This window comes from Clytia hemisphaerica, unplaced genomic scaffold, assembly GCF_902728285.1.
Source record: "Clytia hemisphaerica strain Z4C2 unplaced genomic scaffold, Clytia hemisphaerica genome assembly, whole genome shotgun sequence".
NCBI lineage: Eukaryota > Metazoa > Cnidaria > Hydrozoa > Leptothecata > Clytiidae > Clytia > Clytia hemisphaerica.
The window spans coordinates 506380-525056 of record NW_027104101.1 but is presented as its reverse complement, the minus strand read 5'-3'; the positions used below and the strand labels follow the sequence as shown (position 1 = coordinate 525056).

Sequence of the window (18677 nt, the reverse complement as noted above, 5' to 3'; positions counted from 1 at the left end):
TTTTGCTCATGAGGGCTTACTTTTGAAGAATATGTGTGTTTAGACAGGAAATTTTAGTTGCTTGGCGTGTTCTTATAAAAAAACTGGCCAAATTCGATATTTTTTATAAGCACATCAATTACTTAGGTATTAGCTTTTCTCGAGATTAGCTCTTTCATTCTTTATGATATTTTGCACAAAGATGCATAACTATAAACCTTCGAATGTGACGGAGTCCGATTTTCAACAAAAAAATGTTATTGGGCAAATTTGGGCCAAAAAACGGTCTTTTTCTGATTTTTTGCATGAAAGTAGGTAAAACTGGCTCAAGCAGATTTTTGTAAAAAAAGAATTTTTCGGCTCAAAAAACGCATCTTTATCTATAAGAATCACTAATAATATAATATAATCATTAATAAGCGTACATCAATGATTTTAGCTGAATTACTCAATTTTTTGATGAGATGATTTTTTTGCTCACTAAGTCTTGAATATGAAAGAATATTTCAAGAGCATGAAATTTTGGTTTCTAAACGTTTTTTTAATAAGAATCAAACGACTAATTTTAATAGATCGTCACTATTTGTGCTCTGAATGATTGTTTAATGGTCACGTCACGTAGATATCAATTATAAATGTGTTAAATGCATAACCAGGTAAGTCCATAAAAGTATCACTTGTTTTTTCAAAGTTGGCCCTACTCAAACTATAAAATTATCAAATTATTAAAACAGTACTTATTCGATTATAAATGATAAAATGATTCTTTATTTCCAGCTCAGAAAAAGATTGAACAATTTTAAAATGAAGGAAAATGATAGAAATGAACGCAATCAAATGCCAATACAAATCTTTGAGATCGGCTGTAGACACGTTACCGAGATCCAATGATTGGGATTAGAGCTTTGACTTGAGCTGCATTCTCGTTAGGTATAAAGAAAAAGATTTTCTCAAAGGGGGGGGGCTAGCATGCTAGCAGTTAAAAATGGAAGTTCAAAAATGGAATAATCTGGAAATAAAGTTTGGGATATTATTTGAAATATTTAAAAATAACCTACTCAAGCTGATATTTATTGTGTTATTATATCTTTATATTTATTGACTTCAGTTTAATTTTAGGCCATCGCTGTTGGCAGAGGTCCAACCAAGATGAGGGGTGAGATAGGTGATAATATTGATTTTATTTCGTTCTATTGACTCTTTATTCTGATTCATTGGACTTCTTATATATTTTTTTTCACTTATTAAGTTTTGGGTCAGTTCAGCTCCTAATCGCACGATGGTTTATTTTTCTTATTTGGCGCACCTTCAAAGACAGCAATTAATCGTTAATTGCATTCTGTAGAGAGCAATTAATCGTTACTTACACTCTTCAATGACGCGCCATTTTTTACAAAAAAGAGTTCAATGTTTTTTGTTTCGTATTTTTTATCGAACGTTTTAATTTCATTCGAAATTCATTTTGTGAGAATGAAAACTATGAACAACAATAAAAGGAAAACATAAAGAGAAGAGAAAAATTATATTTTCAGCGTACTTAATTCACAACGGAAAAAAGTAGCGAAATCGTGCGATTAGCAATTGCACTCGTGATTTTTTTGTCTCAAATTTTCCTCATCCTATCGGACTTGGAAAATTAGGGAGCAATTATTCTCGAATTGCACTCGTTCGCATATATACTTATTATTTAGGAGAGAAAAGTTTTGTTTTAAGAACAAGTTAAGAACATTTTAAGAACATTTTAATGCTTTGCCGACTCTGAAATAGCCGGTTTCTTAGAAAAATTGTCAAAAATGGTGAAAGTAAGAACATGTTAAGAACATCTGAAAGCTTTAAAAATTTTGGGTGTTCTTATAAAAAAAACGTGTAGACCATGTTATTGCCCCCGCAGGAGCGCAGCGACGAGGAGGCACTTATAGTTTCACGCATAGATATTGGACTGGAATCTCGAATTTTTGCGTTTTTTGTTTTGTTTTGTTTTGTCGCGCAAGCCTACCCGTAGTTAGTCTCTTCCGTAAATGTTCGGTTTTTTTTCAGGGACGGCTGCTGCTAGCCTAAAAACATTTTCTTTATAATAGCAGGCGCCGCGGGCATTTTACTCAGCTTTCGACAGTAGATTCTATTCCGCTTGTAGAATTTTGCCCGATTGGTCAACATGCAGGAAATGGAATGGAGAAGTTTCTGGAAGTTTTTTTAAATTCAAGCTCTCTCTTTAGCTCTCAACTACCTGCAGTCAAAATACTCATTTACTTTTGACTTTCGGATTAAACAAGATATATACATATACCAATCAGTGAATTTGCTGACAGTCAAATTACAATCTGTCTCCTGTCTTAGACATTCAGGAGATTGATTCATTTTTCGATCCAAACAGTTTGTCCCCAATAATGAACAATGATTAAAATGATAATAGTATGGTAGAGCAATGATTGAATATGGACAAAAGTGATTATTGTTGGTGGTTGAATTGGCAACGAAATTCCAACTAAATTTATTCGACAATCGTCATTCAACATACTCTACTCTCAACAAGAATGCTTAAAAATCCTGTGTTATGGTATACTTCTCGACAGTAAGTACAAATATTTTTTTCTTTGTGTACTTTTATAAGACTTGGTTTTATTAATCTTTTATGCTTAACCTTGTTGATACTTACCAGGCACTATTTGGGAAATTATTATCAAAGATTGAAAGAAACTTTTGTGAACTATTTTTGAGGAAATTTCAGAGTACACCACTCACCGCATCATATAGGCGGTCATCGAAAAATTGTTCTATTCGCGTCACCCGCCCGCATCAAATTTTCCGCTGATTTTCCGGTGCGGAGATGTGGAAAAAAATCTGGGAAAGGCGATTTGTTCTTTTAAAGTATAGCTTTTTTCTCAATTGCTCTGACGACCATCGAAAAATAGCTTTGCTCGCGTTACCACCCGCCCATGAGTTACTGGCGTGATTAAAAAAAAAAACGGGAATGTTTTGACCGCCAGTCCACCCGCATGTATTTTTAACACCCGTTGCAACGCGAGCAGAGCATTTTTTTGCTATATCATCTAATTTCATGTCTTATTTTCCCTTTAAGCTTTTTATGAATGAGGATTCGTTTACCTTGACAACGCAATATTACCTTGTTACTGCTACTATTACCACATTACGTCATGATTTTCCATCCTTCTACACGATATTGCTGTTACAACTGCAAGATAACTGGCATATCTTTTTAATGTAAACAATTTTGTCCATGAGATCTCTTATCATGCCGTTGGAAAAAGTCCTGAATGTACGCTATTTCCTGTTCATACCTGCTTCCTGCTCATCAATATTGCCTCGTTACTGATACTATTACCACGTTACGTCCTATCATCTTCCATCCTTTACACTACGCTGTTACAGCTTCTAGATTACTGGTAAATCTATTTAATGTAAACAATTTTGGATCACGATATCCTTTGTTAAACCATTGGAAAAACTCCTAAGTACGTTGTTACCTGTCAATTTTTGGTTCCTGCTCGTTATGTTTCTGGCTCATAGCATTTCTTATGCTGTTTGGTTCTACTATGTTTCATTTATATTTCAAATTGGTTGAAATAAATATAGTTGCATGTCTTTTGACTGGTTTAGTATCTGTAACTGTCTGTAATTGATTCTACCTGGACACTTTTCCTAATGAATGTTTTAAGATTCGTAATTTATTCTTTGTAAAAAGTATTCACATTTTTAGATAAAAAATAAGTTTCATTTATATGTTAGCTTATTCATTGATATCTTAAAGAAAATGCTGAGAAGAATCATTCTAACTATACCAAATCATTTCCAAACTTTTGCTATAAAGCATTAAAAAGCCTTAATTAGCATTAATTAGTTTTTACAAGCATTTGTACCAGCGGGTGGCAGTTAGTGAAAGCTATGGCTAGTTTAGGGGGTACGATATAATATTAAAGGGGGTTGAAAACACTCGAATATGTCTCTCACAAATGATTTTTTGGAACATTCAGTCATCCACTAGTAAAATTTTGAATTCTTTCCTGGTTAGATCTGCCTAATATGACGTCATGAAAGACCACGTGTGCCGTCGGAAAATCTAATTTAAGAAAATTGAAACAGGTTTACAGAAAAATGGATAGATATTTCACTTTTAAATCTGCATGATTCTAAAAATGATTTCGGAGGCACGAGTACAATTTTTTTATATAAGAACAATTTCATAAGAAAAATGAGGCTCAAAATCACCAAAAAATAAGACAATCTAAGAACTCAATGCTGAGCCTGAAATTACTCAATGTCTAGCAATTTAGGGGTTAAAGTAGTAAAAATTGGGTATAACGCTTGAAATACCTCAATTACACACTATAATAAAAACATAATAAGAACAATTTGAGGCTCAAAGTGCCAAAAAAATAAGAACAGCCGAGCTTCAGAAAAATTTTACTGGTTCTTATAAAAAAAAGTGTAATCGTCGCAATTTGTTTAAACAAAAAAAATCTCCCTTGTGAATTTGTTTACATATTTATATTAAATACACATAGAAACTTTTCAATAATTCATTTTTTCCCAAATTCATGTATGTATCAAATCAATCATATACAATATTTCATATTATGAATAAAATGGTCAAATTTAGAAACGAAACGTTTTATTTTGATTAAACTGCTCATACATTTATTGATTTCAGGGAAAAACTACTCCGTTTTATGTCAAAGTTTATAATGTTTATAAAAAACTCACTGTAATCCTTCTTTTAGTTTTGTTTTTTTGTTTATTGATTCCTTAGGGCAATAAATTGGTATGAAGCAAATCTCACTATCTTTGTTTTTGAATTTTCTGTTTAAAATTAATGATTTTCATTTTGTTTTAGAGTATGGCGCAAGGAGGAGTGAAGATTTTCGTTATATGTTTTGTAACTTTAGCTACCAATGACAAGTAACGAAAAAGACAACTTGAAAAGATAAAATATCACTTAACGGTAATTACCTTAAGAGAAGAAATTTTGGCGCAATTTATTTTGGCGATTTAATAAAATTTCTAAATTTGACGAGAATTTATTTTGGCGAACGACCCATTTTTTGTTGTATATTCAAGCTTAAAAAGGATAAAAAAAGGGGTTTTTAAGAGACATAGAGACTAGTGTGAAAGAAATTTAAATTTGGCGAGAATTAATTTTGGCGAATGGGCTATAAATCTAAATTTGGCGGGAAGAAATTTTGGAGAATTTGGTGAATTTTTGAGGCAATTCGCCAAACTCGCCGAAATCTTTTTTCTGCCAAAATTTCTTCTCTTAAGGTATATATGTATGTCAAGGATATAATCGTTAGCTTTAAGTGACGCTGTTCTATCGAAAACACCTCCTTAATACAGCTAGCTCAACCAACCTTCAACGGACTACCAATTTTATTTCTCAATGAAGAGAAATGTTCCAATTACTAATGATATACTTTGAATTACACAATGAAATAATCTGAAAATTAACTTCCTCTACTGAAACTGTTTCAAACTGTGGAGAATTTAACTGCTTCAATATTGATGTGAGCTTATTCGGGAACCAAATAGTCACAGATCAGAGACTGGAAAACAGATTAATCATCAACTTGTCTTGACTTGATTTTTTAATGTAGTGCTTCCTTTGTTTTGCTTTGTACATTTTCTGAAACCTCGATATAGCTATTGTGTATATGGGTTTTGTAACCTATTTAGAAAATACGTTTTCCGCAAACCCTACACAGGTAATTCGCCTCTAGCCTTCGTAGTGTGGTCGTGTTACAAAAGTGCAGGCTGTTTGTAGGAAAAAAATAATATATAGCTGAAACTTTCTCCAGACCTTCTCTATAGGATGCTTATGCCTCAGGAAAAAATCCCCTAAAATCCCACTGGTGGAACATCCCTTTTTTGGGCAATTTCTTTTTTCCCCAGGCAAAACCCTAAGGTCAAAAATTTTTGAAAATTTCAAACTCTTTTTGAGACAACATCATGTATACCATTCGAAAGCTCTCAAAAAACTATATAGAAGACTTTTAGACGGGTATAGCCGATTTCATTACCTAGCTCGAGATAATTCACGCAGAAGATGCAATTTTTGGTCAATTTTAGACCAAAATGTGGCGAAAAGTGGAACTTGCGTTTAAAAGTCTTCTGTATAGTTTTTTGAGAGCTTTCGAATGGTATACCTGATATTGTCTGAAAATGAGTTTGAAATTTTCAAAACATTTCGCCCTTAGGGTTTTGCCTGGGGAAAAAAGAAATTGCCCAAAAGGGGAATGTTCCACCAGTGGGATTCTAGGGGATTTTTTTCCTGAGGCATAAGCATCCTATAGAGAAGGTCTGGAGAAAGTTTCAGCTATATATTATTTTTTTCCTGTAAATTATGCCAAACGACCCCACTATCGCCCTAATCTCATTGGTCATTGGTCACGGGTTGTTCCTCCCTCAGCTCTTGTTTAAACGACCGACTTGCTGCCCTATCTATTCTACTTGTTAGAGTAGGCAGAAAGTGGGCACAAAGTTGGCAGTTGAAATTTTTGCTTGAAAAGGATTGAAAGAAAACTTTAGCCAGCCCACTTTATGCCCACTTTAATTCACAATTCATGATATGCACCACAGCAATGACTTCACGAAAACTTTTCTGTTTTCACACGTTTTTTTTTTTTTTAAGAAACTAGTTTTACCAAGCAGCCTCATTGTTTCTTAAGAAATCGGCCTTTTGAGCCTTTAATGTTTCTTACATGTTTCTAAACTTTTTGACCATAATCAGCCATATTGAAGGCTGGATTGGAAGGTTCTTAAAAACAACCGAATTAAAAAATGTTATTTTGTCATTCTCAGCCTTAGCATGTTTCTTAGATGTTTCTTAATTTTTAGGCATTCTGAGCCTCATGTTTCTTAAAAGTGTGTTTCTTAAAAAAAAACAACGTGTATTCCACCCAATACGTCACTTTTTCTATTGTTTAAGTGACGTATTGGGTGGAAAATTTTAAAAGTTATCAGAAGACTCTCCAGTGGTGCATATCATGAATTAGAAGTGTATGTGTTTTCTTCTACATTGCATGTTATTATTCTCATTTTTTTGTTCACAGAAAGATGAAATGAGATCGTCATTATTATTCTTCCTGCTACTTGTTATTTGTCGTAAGTAAAACGAAATACAAAATTTCTAACCGATTACTTTAGGCGGACAAACTTTCGCGGGTAGAAACTTTGCGATTTTCGCGAATTTTTCCCTTTTTGCGAAAGTATTTAAGTGTCTTCGCGAAAGTTTATTCTTAACAAAATAGAAAGTCTGTAAAACTTCAAACTTGAAGTAAAATGTAACATATATTGCATTTTTTAGCGTGTTAGAGCCTAATAAGTCAAAAGACAAAAGTTTCAAGCCTTTTTTCATGTGAATATTCATTTTTACGTCTTGTTTTAGCTTGTTTCGCGAAAGTTTATGCTCGCGAAAAAGATTTTTTCGTCAAATTCACGAAAGTAAATTTGGCGACTTTTCTACCTCGCGAAAGTTTCTGTTCGCGAAAGTTTGTACGCCTAAAGTTTTTTATAACCTCCATAAAAAGTGTACATTTCAAATTAAAATTATTGGTAACCAGTACGAAACCCTCTTTGCACGTTTTGCTTTTCAAATGTTTTGTGCTAATTCAATTCTCAACTTCAAATGAGTTAGAGTTTGAGGAGAGAGAAAATCACCTGATAGGCTTTTTCATGAATTATTTTGAGTACAACGACTGCCTCTTTTTGAAACCATTACCAAGGTGATTAAATCTCTTGAGTCTTCAAGTGTTATATTATAACAAATAAATAGAATATACTTCTTATAAACTCCTCTGGGAATCAATTACTATAGCAATATTTTGAAAACGGCGTAAGCGTTACTCGTAGCGTAATTTATGAAAAGGTATATTTTACCAAAGTACTTTTACATCCTTTCCATGTTCGTTATTTTGAATACTTTAATCGTAGAAATTTTAGCCAGACTAATTTTAGGAAAATCTAGATTTTCTTTGATTTTTTTTAGCGAATCACGATTTCAAAAAATTTCGCGTGGATAAATTTTAGCGAATACTCGTATTACATTATTGACTGAATTCGTTTTCTAACATTTCTTCGCACTGAAACCCTTCCTATTGATAAAAATGTATCGAGGCAATATAACCAGAAATTTCGCGCGGATAACTTTTAGCGATCTGTCGATTCGGCGTGTTTTAGCGAAATTTTAGCGAAAATGGGGAAAACTCGCTAAAACGCTAAAATTAGTCTCGCTAAAATTTCTACGATTAAAGTAAGATTGTTACTGTCTCACATTTGCTTATTTCTTCATTTGTTTTTAGTGAACCCAGCTGCGCTTACGGAAAAAGGTAAACAACTAACCTTCGTTTAGTTCAATAAATCCGCCTTACAAAATTTCAACATTTTTATGATATAATTTTAATCTATTTCAAATCACCTTGATACATCTTGGTATAATTTTGGTAATTCAGTTCTATTCTAATGTTTAATACTGAAAAGGTCGAATCAATTTAAGAGAGAGAAATGAACGGGAGATATGTGTGGATAGCACAGAACTCATGATATTCATGACGTATGTTTTCTACGGAAAGACCCCGGTTTTTGCCAGTAGTAGCAAATTTTATACAGTTTTTGTCTAGTTTAAAGTTGCCACTACTGGCTAAACCGGGGTATTTCCGTAGAAAACATTACGTCATGAATATCATGAATTCACTATCCTATGATGATATGATAGGAAATTACTATGATTATGCATGTGCCAACTTGTGTGTGACATATAAGCTGATGGTGTATAGTAACTACGGTCGTTTTTTATAAGTTTCCCATTTCTGCACTAAGATTCCTTTGCCACTTTAATAGCGAAAAAAGACCAGGACTTCGGGTAGTTGAAAAATGAGCTTCGGAAAGTTAGGCAGTTTCGTGAGTAAACACAAGATTTTCCGTTCCATTAGAAACAAATCCTTTCCAATCTAATGCCAGTTATCCCGGGAAAAATAGCGGAAAGATTCCGTAAAAGTGACAAGAATCTTAGTGCAGAAATGGGAAACTTATTAAAACGACGGTATACTCGAACGACTTGGCGAGACTGTGCATCTTCGCTTGGTTGAACCCGACATGTAGGAAAATTTGGACAATCACACCAAAAAAGTCAGGCATATCTTCCTGCACTCTTGTAATCAGAGCGTGTTGTCCAATTTCCCCTTACATGGTATGGGTTGACCCGGGAGAAAGTACATTGGACTTTTCCAGGAAAGAATTGAATATGAGGGGTGGAGGATGTAACATTTTTTTGGAAATTTACCCCCCGAACATTGTGACTTCTGACCCCCGGACAACAGCTCTAACCCCCTGGATAAGCATTAGTTGACCCCCTGGACACTCAAAATTACCCTCAAATAGACCAGAGCAAAATTACCCCGAAACAGAGCAAGTTTACTCCCCGGACAAGGCAAATTTTGTAGATTTTTCACTACCCCCGGACACTATATCCTCCACCCCATGTATGAACATTTTTTGAAGAGCACATTTTCATTTGTTAAGCAAATCACAGCAGTTTGGGAATGAAACCCCGATCTCCTGCATGGAAGTCGAGACGGATAACCACTACACTACTGCGCCCCGAGGGGGGATGGGTACTAGGGCGAAATGGGTTACGGGGATGCGCCGCTGGTCAGGGTATCTTTTTAACCTCCACGAAAGGGTACCCGGGACTGCGCCCGAATCCAATTTTGTCGGGAATTTTGTTCATCCTGTAAGATTTTACTGTTTAATTTTTTTGTTCGTTTTCGTACTTTTTATAGTCATACCATACAAGTGCAGTGAACAATATGGCTTCAACGAATGGAATAAAACATGTTACACCCTAGTGGACTGGGACCCAATGCTTCAAAAAACGTTCGAAGATGCCAAAGTGTTTTGTCATTTATTTGGTTTCCATTTAATCCAGTTTCGATCAAAAGGTGAAAAGCTCCATGCTGATAAAATGATCAGGTTTTCAAAGGACCCAAAATGGCAACGGTTTTGGATTGCACCTTTAGATGTTAACAGTACGGGTAGGTGCAGTTTTTATAGTCTTTTTGTATCAGGTGTATCTGAAAAATTGTTCACCAAAATTTTATTAATCTAGTGTTAGTGAACTTCTGTAATGATAACCCCGGAGGGGTACTTTAGGCAAAAATGGGTGTTGGGTTTGTGTGGACGGTAAGGGTCGGTTTTTTCACCCTTCAAAGTCTTTTTTTTTTAAATCAGTCTCTCTAAGGGTCGGAAAATTCACGATTTTTAGGAAATTTTTTTGAAAAAGTCTCTAAGGCTAAGGAGTTTTTCAAAAATTGAAGAAAATTTTCTCAGTAAGAGAATCAGTCTCAGTAAGAATCACCTTTTCAGCAAAAGTCATTCTCTCTACCCCCGGGTGATAACCAAAACCAGTTGTTTCAGTGTTTAATACTGATATCGTATATTGCTTTATTCAAAGTTTTATTTCTATGTTAGTTTTTTTTGAGGGGGGTTTGTACTTTAACAGTGTGACGGGATGGCCCTTTTCTAGTACGGTATTACGAGATTTGACAAAAGAAATAACGGGGAAACGATGTTTTAAAATCAGGAGGTGACGGAACCTCTATAAACCTCCCTTTTTTTCTATTGTTCATAAGAGTACGTATATAATTTTTTCATATTGTTTGGAGGATTACATTTCTGTACTATTTTATAGCTGGTAATGGCATAACGTCTTAAGGATATTTCCAAATAATGTTTGATAGCTGCCGTAAGTTGACCTAATGTCGGCAACTCTCTTCTAAACCATCTCGTCAGGATTGGGATGTCGTCGATTGAAAAAGCTCTTATCCTCTCTGGCTGCTATTGAACCCATTTTAATCGTGATGATCGTAGAATTTCCTAGAAATCCCCTTTAGTCTGCTTCAACCTTTTTATGCCCCCAACTTGCAATATACCGCAATTTTCCTCCCTTTCAAAAGAAAGAAATTTTACTCTATATTGAAGTGGTTTTTACTTAACTCCACCAGGGAATTAAATATTTCACAGGGGAGTCTTTTTCATGTGCCAAGGTTTTGAATAAACAATGTGTTTTTTTACATCACTGCTGTATAGGTTGTTTTTATGTACATAGAAGCATATATTTCTTGACTTCTGATACAAAATTTTGTTGTTCTCGCCATCAAAAGTATCACGGGGTTAAGAAATTGACAGCTTAGCATGGCCACTGACAACACTAACATTTGTCAATTAACACGCGTTTATATGAAAATGTTTCTAATAATTTGAGAATATGTCAAATACTCTTAAAAAGCATATATACATGATAGATACACAGAACCTTTTTTCTATAAAGAATTCTTTGAAGAATTATATTATTCAGCGCATGAATGGTTTTTCAACCTTGTGGTTCTCATTGGATAACTTTAATTTACTTTGAGAGGATTTTCTCATAATAAGTAATTCAGATCAAAGAGAGCCTTTTAAGAGCAAAAATAATTTTTCAGATCTCGGAAAAGCTCTTGGGTTTGAAACATTTTACTGAAATTTCTACCCTTTCAATGTAATTTTTTTCCTTTCGTTAACCCTCAAAGTGCGTTTCGGTTACCTTGAAAAGTTAACGCCATTGGTCGTCATTTTGCATTGCTACCCCTGCACAAATTTAACAAAAAAAAAGAGTATCAATTAATTACCGTAACTTGGTCTGATGTCCACATCCGTCATCTAATTCCGACACCCTTTTTTAAAGCGAAAAATAATAGACAGGTCTAAACTATTTGTCTTTGCTTAGTGTTCAGAGAGGAAATTTCCTTTTTCAACCAGTGATTTTAGTTTTCATATTATTCCTTTCTCAAAAGTGTCGTAGTCCGTCTAAAGCTAAAACATCTTGAAAAATAAAATGCCAAACTGTCCAATATCTCAACGGCCAAAGACTGGGCACGACAACAACAAAACAAATCCAAAACAAAAATATCTCTTTTGGCTCTTGTTTTATTCTAGAGCGCGGCATTGTACTCGCGTCTGATCGGCCGAAAATAATCTATTTTGCTTTTACGCCGCGAAGTACTAAAAAAAAGTAGTCAAATTTGAATGCGGAAAGTCTAACTTATCGGCCAAAACTTAGTCGGGCTTAATTATTAGTCGGCCCTAATTTTAGTCACCTCGTTAAAATTTAGTCACTAAGGGCCGACTAATAATTAAGTTTTGGCCATTTTTAAATTTTTAGTCGGCCCAAATTTTAGTCGGCCCTAATTTGTCACCAAGCCAAAATTTAGTCACTTAGGGCCGACTAAGTTTTGGCCGATAAGGTATACCGTTTCTCGCGTTTGGACAATAGAGGAGATAATGCTCTGAAGTTTCAGAGTATTATGGTAAGACTATAATGATAAACACGAACTCAACGCTAGACGATAATCAGCGGAAATCCTCATTTAACGTCTTCTCAATATCAATAGCGAGTTTATGTATTCGAGATAAATCGAGAGGGGCGGTACAAAGCAAAGTTGACATGTCTCCAAAATCACCGTCCACTTTACTCGACGACGGTAAAAACACCTAAATACCGTCGTCTGTTTAGGTGAGCAAAGGCGATAGAGAGCCGTACATCAACTATCGAATTTGTTTTGTATCGATTTCACTTACGCTGCCCCCTCGATATCCTCCGATACATAAACTCGGTAATCGCTTGATGTACAAAAATACTTCGATGTTGAGCAGGACTGATAAAGATATTCCTCTTTCAAAATCTTTTGAAGTTATATTTTCCAGTTAGAGAAGTCCTTATTGGTTCTCTCTTTTTTCCTGCCCAATCCTTTCACCCTTACTGTGATTGGCCTTACCACTTAATCGGCCAGAGTTAGAGTGATATGTGACGTGGACAGCCCAGTAATCTAGAACTCTTAGGCAGTCTTTCTATTGTTCTCACGGGGTCCATGGCCAGCCGGCTCGGCTATCTATGAACTGAACGGGACATTGGAAGGAGCGGGAATTCGAGTTGCGGTCGCAAGACTTTCTTATTAGATAAGTTATACGCCGTTCAAAATAATTTTCCCTTGTTTTGAATTATTACCTGAAACACAAATAACTTCAAAGAAATAGTGTGATTTAATCTTCAAATGTCATTTTCAGGTACTACTACGACATGTCCAGTACTGACACGAGAAGGTATTTTCAACCGAACAAATTGTGAAGAAAAGAATTACTTTCTGTGTAGTCGTGACGCACGTAAGATGTTTAATAATTGGTTATCTCCTTAACTAGCACAAGTTTGATAACCCTTTCAGTTAACAACACCTTGTTCCACTTGAAATTTCCTTTCCACATAATTAGTGACGGCAAATAATGTATAATGAGTCTGGACAACATTTACTTAATATTTGTTTAAATTCATAAAATGGAGACTCTCTAACCTCTAGAAATCTTTTTATAAACAACTCCAATTTTCGGGTCAGGGCTCCCCTTTCTTAGCATTTTGCTCATTTTCGGAGAAATTTACTTTGACCACCCCTGATTTTTAACCAAAGTTATGCTTATTGGTTCAAGGGGTATCGTTTGCTATGCTTAGATTATCTAAAAAGTTTTTACGATACGAGATAGTGAAAAATATTGGCTAGATTTCAGGGCTCGAGCCTTAGCAACCTGGTTGCTTATTAAAAAATGTGTCTTTTTTAAATAGCTCCTATAACCACAACGACTCGTAAGCCCACCACAACAACAACAACAACAACTATCATTACGACAAAGCCAACAACTTCAACAACAACACCGAGACCTTCCTCGACACCCAAAGAAACAACACTAAAACCCACAACACCCTTCAGGATAACACAAAACTTCGGTAAGTTCGATTTATCACTTTTTATGGCCACAATCGTCTGATTTTTGGACCTACATCCGGGTACCCCGGTGGAGGTCCTATGAATTAACCTGTGTCTGACCGTCTGTTCGTCCGTCCGTTCGTCCGTCCGTTCCTGTTACCAGCTTTTCTCGAGATTGGCTCGTTAGTTTTTTCTAATTTTTGGCACAAAGATGCGTATTGACAATGCCCAAAATATGGCCGAGTCTGATTTTTGATAACAATTTTTTTCCGGCGAAAAATGCCGGAAATCGCTGTTTTTGCAGATTTTTTTTCTCCTTATATTTCTATGTTTTTCACACAAAAACATTAATGATAACAATGCTCACCATCAAGCATAATTCAATTGTCAATAAAACTGATTTTTGCGACCAGAGCTTTCTATTTATTTTTTCCCTACAACCCTTCCCTCTCCCCCCATCAACAATCAATGATGAATCAGGTAGGTCCATTCAGCATTAGCTTGTTTTAGTTTCTGTTGATGTAGTTTAGCAGCTAGGATCGCCGTTTTTTAACCCATCTCTTAAGATTGTCGAGATAAGGAAGTGTGTACACTGAAAAAGCGAAAGGATAAGGTTATTTTTCAAACTACGTCGAAATCAAACTTCCTTTGCAAAAGATATTCGCGTGCCTGCTTTGAGTCCTTTTTGTATGAGAAGCTGTCATGTCCAATGACAAGACGATATATCATGTCTGCCTACCTCTCTGGGTTCGAGTTTTCCAGGGTCGAATGACGTTTAACTTGTCTGATGCAATTATATTCATTAATTGACGTCAGATTATCCTGATAAACTCAAACCTGACCTCCTTACATACAGCGTAAGGGTTGATAATTGTGAATTATACATTTGCACTTACAAGATACAAGAGCGTTATATTGACTGAAACTATTTGAAACCCTCAGACCATGCTCGCACGTAACGGTTCTGTTTCGCTCTGAAGCGAAATGAAGCCATTCTATTGGTTAGAATTGACGTAAATCTTGAATTTAAGTGATATAATGGCTTCATTTCGTTTCGGAGCAACCGGAACCCTAGCGTATGAACGACGTGGTCTCAATTTTGACCAGGTAAAGCGAAGACAGTAAAAGTACTGATTAGTCACAGTCCTCAGTCAATCAGGATGTAGACAAATCAAAAGCTAACCGTCTCGGTCGCAGAAAAACACTCATAAATAAACTGGTTTATATTAAACGAACGCACGTTATTGATAAGTGGAACATAAAAAGCCTTATGATGTGTAACCAAATCAATATAACACATTTTTCTTTAACGATATTTCGACCTCTTAAGGCCAGCGCAAATGAATCCAACATTCAATCCAACATTTCCAATTCATTGTTGGACGAAATGTTGGACGAAAAGTCACGTGGAAAAATTCGAAAAGTTGCATGAAAAGTCATTTGCACAAAAACGTCAAACATTTTCATCCAACATGATTACGTAAATGCATCCAACATTGAAACCAACATAAAAGTGACGTCAATCTCATTAAAAAATGTTTGACGATGAAAAGTTTGACGGCGATCAAACTTCATCCAACATGATTTCCAACAATTTCTCTTTATGGCTTGCGCAAACGAACCCAACATTTGATCCAACAATAATTTTGGATCAAATGTTGGATTCATTTGAGCCGGCCTTAAACGTGTTTTTTTCTCGTTATGGATAGATGTTTATCTTCACAAACTTCGCTTACAGAATTTCCTGTTATTTTTTCATCTCTACAGAAACAGAATACAAATGCCCATCACAGTACGGCTTCATAGAGCTCAACAACACTTGTTACGCCATAATCGATTGGGCACCAGTACTCAAGAAGAACCACCTTGGTGCAGTCGGTTTTTGTTCTACTTTTGGATTCGATTTGTTTTATTTGGAAGATGAAGAACAACGCGAAAATGCTGTTTTGCTTATGAATCAAGCTAAAATAGAAGCCAATTCATTTTGGATAATTGGATCTTATAACAACAGTATGTCTAACATTTTCTAATTCGTACGTCTCATTAAAACCAAGAATTTGGTTTTTACTCTCTCAGTGCTTTTCAATGTGGGGTCAAAGTGCAAGAAATTTTGATTCGGGACCTGATTTAAAAACGACGGTACAAAACCGGTACAAAGTAAAAGAAGGATGAACGAGCTTTCAATTATTTTAGTATCCGTAACAATAATTGTATTATCATATAGCGCCTATACTACTGTATTACCTGGTATTACACGCATTATAAACGACTCCCGTCTAGTAGGCAATCGATATCACCCTTATTTGAAAAAACCTTTAAGATAATTTGTTCTATGAAACTCTTAAAACCTCTGTTCTTTCTTTATTAGCTTTATTCAGACGAAATGAGACAACGCTGGAGCTTCCCTTTAAACCCCCAAAAAAGTGTTTATACCTGACGAGGTCTGGGAGCGAGCACGTGGCACTTTGTAGAAAGAAATATTACTTCATCTGTAGTAAGACCAAACGTAAGTTCAAAATTTGATCGCAATTACCCTAAGGGCCTGAATATCAAAGACGCATTGAAAACTGAAAGAGATGTTGTAAGACAATTCGTTTTCACGTTTTAACCCTAGTTAAAAGGCAAAAATAATCTGAAGGGTGGACTTCTGCTAAACCGCACACTCAAAGGTCCTGAATTTGAATATATAAACGTCCCCACCTGGTTACTAACTTTTGGAAGATTTTTGACCCCCCCCCATTCTTATTAGGACTTTTTTGAAAATATTTCTAGCTATTACAAGCTGGATTGCTCTATAAATAGCCTGTTTTTAGCTTATAATTACCTTATTTTGGAGTTTTAGGTGCAATTTCGGACCCACCTCTCTTTTATTTGGACCCCACCCGTTTATAAGATTTTGAAAAACATTGACAGTTATTCTTTACTTCACTGATAACCAGACAGACGGGCTCTTCAAAGAAAATTTCTCTTTTTTTTAAAAAGTCGATTAATTCTGGCCGTTTGACCGATTTAATCGGGATATAATCCAGATTTAAGCTTCATTTTTTTCGAGAAACCGACGGTTCTGTGCTAATCGGCGCTAATCTAGATTTAATCAAAAGTTAAGCTAATCGGCTGCTAATCCACTTTTGAACAACCGGGCCCTGGACGCTAAAGAGGCACTAAGAAAGGTTTGATGGCTATTTGATCCTCATGTGTTGTACTCATGTACAAAATCTCTACACCTCTGCCTTACATTTTCAGATTGAACAATTTTTCGCATACGCTAATCTCCACAAATTTAATGCTGCCCAATCCAATCCATTTTTTCATATAGTTGTTTTATTCTCTTTCAGCGGATCCAACTACAACAACTCCTCCAACGACAACGACCACTTCTACTACAACAACGACAACCTCTACTACCACAACGACCACCTCTACTACCACAACGACCACCCCTACAACGACTACCACAACAACAACGACCACACCTGCTACTACCACAACAACAACAACAACGACCATCCCTACAACAACAACAACACGACCACCCCTACAACAACAACGACCACTCCTACCACAACAACGACCACCCCTACAACAACAACGACCATCACTACTCCTGGAATATCAAGTAAGCTTTTCATCTGTTTATTCGCGTTTTGGACAAAAAAGAGTAAATGAAACATTCGTTAAGGTGATGTACACAAGCTATTCATCGGTTTCCATCTTTTCTAAAGCCACGCTTCTTTTTCTGATTCGTGGCACAAAATGGAAATCGAAAATGACCGAAATATGACTTAGCCTAGAGAACAAAAATTTACCGGCGAAAAGTACAAGAAATCTTTCGGAAAATACCTGTTATTCCACATTTTTCGAGGTTTTTCACAAGTTTTTCTAACTATTTTTGCAAATATGCATATCAGCATGATTTTTGTTTTTAAGGAGTTTATACGCAGAAAAAATAAGCCTTTTTTTGCTCTGATTCCCTGTATATTTCCCAATATTTTTTGTCCCGTTAACTTCAATAGGCTGTTCGTTTAAAAAACCATACAGGGAGGTGGACGAACCTTTTCAAGGTTCAGTTGGCAAAGTTGGCAAAATTACCCTTGAAAAAATTCGTTTCATACCTTAAGGGGCGGACTAAAATTAGTCTTTTACCCCCTGGAAATTTTAGAATAACTTTTTACCGCCTTGGGAAAAATAAAAAAACTCCTTTTGGAAATCTTTCCCGGATTACCCTCTGGAAATGTTCGTCCACCCCATGTATGGATATAAAATGGAATGGCCCAATCGGGTAGGCCCAATAAGAATTTTAGCTTGTTGATTTATAAACTTTAATGATTTCCAATCGTCTTTTCTTAGTTGGTTTAAGCGAATGGACGTCATGGTCTAATTGTTCTACAGTGTGTACGCGCGGCGTTCAATCGCGTTACCGTACGTGCTACGACGGCGTCAATGTTTACAACCATACGTCAGTTAACATCACGACGCAATGCAACGTCACGTTATTGGATCAAAAATTATGTCTTGTTCGTGATAATTGTTGGATATCAGGCTATTTTTTAGCCTTTAATCAAAGCTGTAAAAGATTTTGTAGTAATGTCGGTAAGTGAATCTATTGCGAGGGAATATTTTTCTGCAAAGTTCCTTTTTGGTATATTATTTGAGAACTAGAACCAAGAGGGCGTTTTATTGATCGACAGCAAATTTGAAAGGAAAGAATCGAAATACTAGTGCAACAGATCACAGTTTTTAAATCGGATTTATTGTATATCTTTACATTTACTGAGGTTACCGTCATTTCTCTAAATTTAATTTAATTTTGAATAAATATTTTGGAGGTGCCGCACTAATAATGGGAGGAAATAAATTACTTTGAAGCGTTGACTATCCTAAAAATTAAAGGAAAATGTT

General features: G+C 35.5%; 1 protein-coding gene across 1 annotated transcript; it reads left to right on the top strand.

Moving 5' to 3' along the window:
- The first annotated feature begins 754 nt into the window (after positions 1-754).
- On the top strand, positions 755-18368 carry LOC136813018 (mucin-2-like). The gene is made up of 12 exons (XM_067069528.1): positions 755-909; positions 1099-1144; positions 4832-4939; positions 7044-7095; positions 8292-8318; positions 9771-10022; positions 13090-13185; positions 13637-13798; positions 15546-15788; positions 16147-16284; positions 17114-17394; positions 18126-18368. Exons 4-12 carry the CDS (start codon positions 7053-7055, stop codon positions 18132-18134), a joined length of 1251 nt encoding a protein of 416 aa, XP_066925629.1. The 5' UTR covers positions 755-909; positions 1099-1144; positions 4832-4939; positions 7044-7052; the 3' UTR covers positions 18135-18368.
- Positions 18369-18677: the final 309 nt, after the last annotated feature.

Excerpts from the sequence above, each read along its gene's own strand:
- LOC136813018 (XM_067069528.1), top strand. The coding sequence starts at position 7,053 with ATGAGATCGTCATTATTATTCTTCCTGCTACTTGTTATTTGTC. Across the intron at positions 8,319-9,770 it reads AGCTGCGCTTACGGAAAAAG|TCATACCATACAAGTGCAGT; the intron begins GTAAACAACTAA and ends TACTTTTTATAG. Across the intron at positions 15,789-16,146 it reads AATTGGATCTTATAACAACA|CTTTATTCAGACGAAATGAG; the intron begins GTATGTCTAACA and ends TTTCTTTATTAG.